General features: G+C 49.4%; 1 protein-coding gene across 2 annotated transcripts; it reads right to left on the reverse strand.

Moving 5' to 3' along the window:
* Nucleotides 1–1,147: 1,147 nt before the first annotated feature.
* Nucleotides 1,148–5,530, reverse strand: LOC137593931 (ras association domain-containing protein 8-like). 2 transcript variants are annotated; one of them, XM_068313063.1, is made up of 5 exons: nucleotides 5,440–5,530; nucleotides 4,682–4,801; nucleotides 3,223–3,867; nucleotides 2,879–3,147; nucleotides 1,148–1,286 (listed from the first exon to the last, which is right to left on the reverse strand). In XM_068313063.1, exons 2-5 carry the CDS (start codon nucleotides 4,782–4,784, stop codon nucleotides 1,266–1,268), a joined length of 1,038 nt encoding a protein of 345 aa, XP_068169164.1. In that variant the 5' UTR covers nucleotides 4,785–4,801; nucleotides 5,440–5,530; the 3' UTR covers nucleotides 1,148–1,265. The 2 variants fall into 2 exon arrangements, with proteins under 2 accessions (XP_068169164.1, XP_068169155.1); XM_068313054.1 differs by lacking the exon at nucleotides 1,148–1,286 and adding an exon at nucleotides 1,844–2,075.
* Nucleotides 5,531–5,832: the final 302 nt, after the last annotated feature.

The following is a 5,832-nucleotide window of genomic DNA, read 5'->3' on the forward strand; positions in this document are numbered from 1 at the left end:
CGGGGGCGGAGCATCATCAGGCTCCTCCTCCCACGGCTTCTCTTCCTGTAGCCTATCAGGTGACGGCGTTGGGGCATCGCCTTCGATCTCAGGTTATCCTCCCGGAAGCCCCTCCCACCGGTCCGCCAGTGCGCGGCGAGCTCCTCCTTCAACGCCGGCGACGACGCGGAACGTCTGAGCTTCACTTCTGTCCAATCAGCACGGAGCTTTTTCCTAAGGGGGTGGGGTCAGTCAGGACTCTAAGAGCGAATCGCATCGACTCGCTGCTGTTTGAGCGGGAGACTCCGCCCCCGCCCAGGTGTTGGGAACTGTTCTGGTTTCTCTTGAAGGACATTTGTGTTCGTATTGACTACTGACCATTTATTGATAACTGATCATTTATTGATAATTGATCATTCATTGATAACTGATAAATTATTTAAAATTGATCAATTATTGATAACTGATTATTGATAATTGATCGTTTATTGATAACTGATTTTTTTATTGATAACTGATCAGTTATTTATAAGTGATCAGTTATTGATAATTGATCATTCATTGATAACTGATCATTTCTTTTTTATTGTTTGATTAAAGTTTGAAAGTCAATCAGCACGCCTAAGTAAAAAGTAAAGTTTAAGAAATGAGATTTGTTGATGTTTTCTGGCGTCGGCTGATCTTCTGATTGTTGCTGCTGTCGCCATGGCGACCTGTACATAAAGGTGTGACATAATGAGTTGAATCTATTTATGAAAACTTCCTATTTTCTGTCCTGGCTCGGTTTCCAGGACGATGGACGAGTCGGTGCAATAAAGTGTCAGAGGTGAACTTTATTTAAACGGGTCGGACGTCGTTCTTTATATTCAAACAGGCAGCAGGAGGACGGCTAAAACAAATTTAATTAATAGCATTTAATCTTTACAGCGACAATTATTAAAAAATGAGAGGAGTTTAAACTCCACACCGGGTTCAACAGCAGGTTGGAATCCGGTTCGAACCGGATTCCTTCAAGTATTGTCATGAGGACCCCCCCCCAAACACACACACACACACACACACACACAGGCACATATGGACACAGGTGTGTTAAATGTCTCTGAATGAAGCTCTGGCGCCGCCTGGTGAACGAGATGAACTACAGCCAAGACCACGTGATTAAAGTTCCTTTAAAGCCCATCCGTCTGCCAGAGTTCATCTGCATCAAAGTCGGTTGACGTCGGTTGACGTCGGTTGATGTCGGTTGAAACACGCCGCGTCCGTCTGGACGTCCCGGGGGCGGAGCTTCACACGAAGTCCACGAAGTTCTGCAGCAGAAGCAGAACCAGAATCAGACGGGGTTCAGTTCAGAACCTGGTTCTGTTCACACACACCCCCCCACACACACACTCACACACACACGCGCGAGCATCACTGACTTCATTGGCGACGCCCTCACCATCCCTAACCACGCCCCCGCTCTGATTTGTGGGCGGGGCCCGGCCGCAGGTTTCTGTCCCATCAGTGGTCGAACCTGTGTCCACCTGGAACAGGGAGGGCGTGGCTCCGCCTGGGGGAGCTGTGATTGGTGGAAATCCGGTGATTGCACAAAAGCAACTGGGTAAAGACGACTTTGGAGGAAGGACGTCTGCTGCCGACCAATCAGAAGCCAGAAACAGTTGCAACAGCTTCACATTTCGTTGACATGGCTGAAACGTCCACGTATTGATTAACTTCATGCAATTTCCTCCGGGATTACTAAAGTATCTATCTATCTATCTTAGAGGTAATAATTAAATGTTCATGGAAATATTGATTGATTGATTGATTGATTGATTGATTGATTGATTGATTGATTGAAGATGGACGATAAACAGCGTTCTTCCTCATCTTCAGGAATAAAAGCTCCGAACTTCCTGGTTTGGGCGTGGCCAACGAGCCGCTGCTGGAGCTTCAGTATCGCTCTCCGACAGCGACAAGCGTTCTGATGAGGGATGGCGGCTTGGATGCGGAGCCTCCTTGATGCCGGCGTTGCTAAGGTAACGGTCCGGACCGGCGGTCAGGACCCGACACTGCTTCAGCTCCTCGTTCAGGGCCGCAATCACCTCCCATTTGTCCTGGAGGATACAGGGAACGTTAGAGGGACACGCCCACCGCCTCCTCAGGGTGTCTCGTCCTCCATCAGCCAGTGGGAGGGTGGGGGTTCTACGCCCAATTTCAATATTAGCAATAAGGCCCAACGATATCATCATCAGTCCCACCGTGACCCGCTAGCCACGCTCTGTTAGCACGAGGAGGCGGGATCCTCAGGTTTTTTCATGTTGATTTACCAACTTAATGTCCGTTAGAACTCGCATCCATCCTTCATCCATCCTTCATCCATCCTTCATCCATCCGTCATCCATCCTTCATCCATCCTTCATTCATCCATCCGCTACTTTTCTTCCAAATTCATAAAAACTTTGAAGTTACTGTTGTTAAAAGAATCAGATGAACCAACAGCAAGCTGGTGACACACGAGTGAACCTGGACTGTTTCACTGTGTGAACCTGGACCGTTTCACTGTGTGAACCTGGACTGTTTCACTGCGTGAACCTGGACTGTTTCACTGCGTGAACCTGGACCGTTTCACTGTGTGAACCTGGACTGTTTCACTGCGTGAACCTGGACTGTTTCACTGCGTGAACCTGGACTGTTTCACTGTGTGAACCTGGACTGTTTCACTGCGTGAACCTGGACTGTTTCACTGCGTGAACCTGGACTGTTTCACTGCGTGAACCTGGACTGTTTCACTGTGTGAACCTGAACCTGGACTGTTTCACTGCGTGAACCTGGACTGTTTCACTGCGTGAACCTGGACTGTTTCACTGTGTGAACCTGGAGTGTTTCAATGTGTGAACCTGGACTGGCGATGCCTCACCTGGACCGTCTCCTCCGCCGCCTGCAGCTCCTCCTCCGTCTCTGACAGCTCCGCCTCCAGCTGCGCCCCCTGCTGGCGGCGGTGCTGCAGCTCCTGCTTCAGGGGCCTCAGCACCTGGTCCGGCTGCAGGCTGGAGGCCTCGGAGTTTCTTCTGTGGACTCGGGGCTGGAGATCTTCTTCTAGACGTGCCGACTGGTCCTGGAGCTCCTGGATCTGCCGGTCGTGGTCTTCCACCCTCGATCGGATCTGATCCAGATGTCTCAGCATGTCTGTGGACCAGAACCTCATCAACAACGACGCCCGACCCCTGAATGTAGAACCTACGAGAAGATCTGACCACCCACCTCGCTCCCGGTCCACCTCCGTCTGGAGCTGCTCCTCCCACGTCTGCCTCTTGAGAAGCTCCGTCTGGTTCTGGATCAGCTGCTGCTCCAGTTCCTCCAGTTCCCCTTCAGAAACCGGACTGGGAACCGGGTCGGAGAACTTGAGCTCCCAGACCTCCGTCTCCCACTCCAGAGCCTCCAACTGGAGCTCCAGGTCCTGTAACCTCGTCTGCTGCAGGAGAACCCGTCTGAAGACGTTCTCCTTGGCGGGGGAGTACCGCCCTGACTTCACAGGAGGAAGAGAGTCCCAGGAAAGGGCAGGGGAGACTTGAGGTTCTGGGGAGGCAGTGGGCGAGGGGGACCAGTCCGTTGGGGGTCTAGTTTTTCTGGGACTCGCTGAGGGACCCAGGTTGAAGGTGAGGGCTTTGCGTAGCTCCCCGTGTTTGAGCGGCGGCGGTTCTGAAGGTTGTTGAAGTTGAAGACGCCTCTCTGTGGTCGGGGTCCCTGAACTGAAGTCAAGGCTGGGACCGGTCCGCCGCAGGACGAACTGCACCTCCGTCCCCAGCTGCCCCATCTGAGCCACGTACTGGAGGGGGCAGTCGTCAGCGACCAGCGCTCGCTCCGCCCCCCGTAGCCTTGCGATGAGGACGTAGCGACCCGTCCGACCTGCAACCAGGATGAGTGAGACGCCGCGGAAACGCCGGAAGCTTCAAAACTACATCAGTGTTAGAACATGCTATTTAAACACAGGAAGTCCTCAACATATAAACAAAACTGGTTCCTAGAGGTTGTTTGTAAGTTGAATTGTACTGAAGTTAATTCGTTTTTAAGATCATTAACAACAACAGCCAGAGTCAGCTGTTGATGTTGATGATCCACTGTAAGCTACTGTAGCATGTAGCCTATAGTCAGCTGTTGATGTTGGTTCACTGTTCACTACTTTAGCTTGTAGCATGTAGCTATATGAGACGCCGCGGAAACGCAGGCAGCTTCAAAACTACATCAACTTTAGAAAACACTATTTTAATGCAGGAAGTCCTCAACATATGAACGCAACTGGTTCCTAGAGGTTGTTTGTAAGTTGAATTGTTCGTAAGTTGTTATTTAATTTTTAAGATCATCAACAACAACAGTTAGTGTCAGCTGTTGACGTTAATGATCCACGGTTTGATACTTTAGCACGTAGCATGTAGCATGCAGCCTAGAGTTTGCTGTTGATGTTGATCCACTTTAAGCTACTGTAGCATGTAGCATGTAGTCTAGGGTCAGCTGTTGATGTTGATGATCTACTGCAGGTACTGTAGCATGTAGTATGTGCTTAAAGTCAGCTGCTGATGTTGATGATCCATTGTATGATACTTTAGCATGTAGCATTTGGCTACATGTTAAAGAACTGCAGTAGTTGGATATGGTGAAGCACGTTTGTTCGTATCTTGAGGACTTCCTGTTTATGTAAACATTTTCACACCGAGCGACTCACCGATGGCTTGTGCAAGAGCGATGACGACGTCCTGACACGGCGTGTCGAGGGACAGCCCACACACCACCCTGACCACGCCCTCCACCCACACCCTCAGCTCCATCGCCGTCACAGCGCCACCTGCAGGAAGACAAACAGCAACGGGTTCAAAGGTCAGTCATCCTCGGAGCCACCAAACCGGTGAGTCGACGAGGGGCGGTGTGTGTGTGTGTGTGTGTGTGTGTGTAGACACACAGGTTTACTGGCAGCAGGAATGCGGTCAAACACGCCGACATTCCTGCAGCACTCAGACCCCGCCCACCAGAACCTCAGGCTCCGCCCACAGATACCTCCACCTGACTGCCTCCACTTTCAGTGTTGTTTAAAAATAAAAAGAAAGAACGCGTCGATCGTTCTTCAATTAAATAAATCTGAGTGTGTGTAAAATATTTATACTTTTTTAATTAATCTTTAAATATTCCTTTTGTTTTTTTTCTTTCCTTTGATGAAAATTTGCCACAAACGTAATAAAATCTTATCGTCATCGAGCAGAAATATTTTGAACACCATTAAAGAATCCAAAAAAAATCAAACAAGGAAGTTCTGATCCCGTCATGAACACTTTTAAAAAAGATAAAAATAAAAGCTTGAAAGTCAAGTTTGCATCAAAAACGAAGCAAATTTAAATTTCGAGGCTGGAATTCAAGTTTTTTTTTCATCTTTTAACAGGAATTAATTTGGGTTTAAATCGAACCAGGAGAGGAAGTGAAGACGCTCACCTGCCGGTCGGTTAATCCCACTTTCACTGATGGTCGTTTTCCTCGTCGGCGTCGTTTCTGAGCGGGAAACAAACTGTGGCCTCCAGTCAGAGCCGAGGAAGAGGAGGAGGAAGAAGAGGAGGAGGAGGAAGAGGAGGAGGAGGAGGAGGAGGAGGAGGAGGAATGAAGCTGTGGAATGCAGCTCGTCTGGATAAAACCTGACGTCACTCCTGAAGCTGTGATTTACTTCTTCCTCTTCCTCTTCCTTTTCCTCTTCCTCTTCCTCCTCGGAGGAAAACCTTCACTGCCTAGAATGGTTTTGAACTTTGATGCTAATGCTACGCTAGCCATGTCCCCCACCCCCACCCTCATCTCTGCCTTTTCAGTGATGTCATGTGACCCAGCTCTCCCTGT

The sequence above is a fragment of the Antennarius striatus genome, chromosome 1 (genome assembly GCF_040054535.1).
Source record: "Antennarius striatus isolate MH-2024 chromosome 1, ASM4005453v1, whole genome shotgun sequence".
Classification (NCBI taxonomy): Eukaryota; Metazoa; Chordata; class Actinopteri; order Lophiiformes; family Antennariidae; genus Antennarius; species Antennarius striatus.

Bases quoted from the DNA above. Each gene is read 5' to 3' on its own strand.
- LOC137593931 (XM_068313054.1), bottom strand. From the start codon at position 4,784: ATGGAGCTGAGGGTGTGGGTGGAGGGCGTGGTCAGGGTGGTGTGTGGG. The intron at 3,148-3,222 runs GTGGGTGGTCAG...TCTGGTCCACAG, and splicing joins GGAGGTGGACCGGGAGCGAG to ACATGCTGAGACATCTGGAT. The intron at 2,076-2,878 runs GTGAGGCATCGC...TGTATCCTCCAG, and splicing joins CGGCGGAGGAGACGGTCCAG to GACAAATGGGAGGTGATTGC.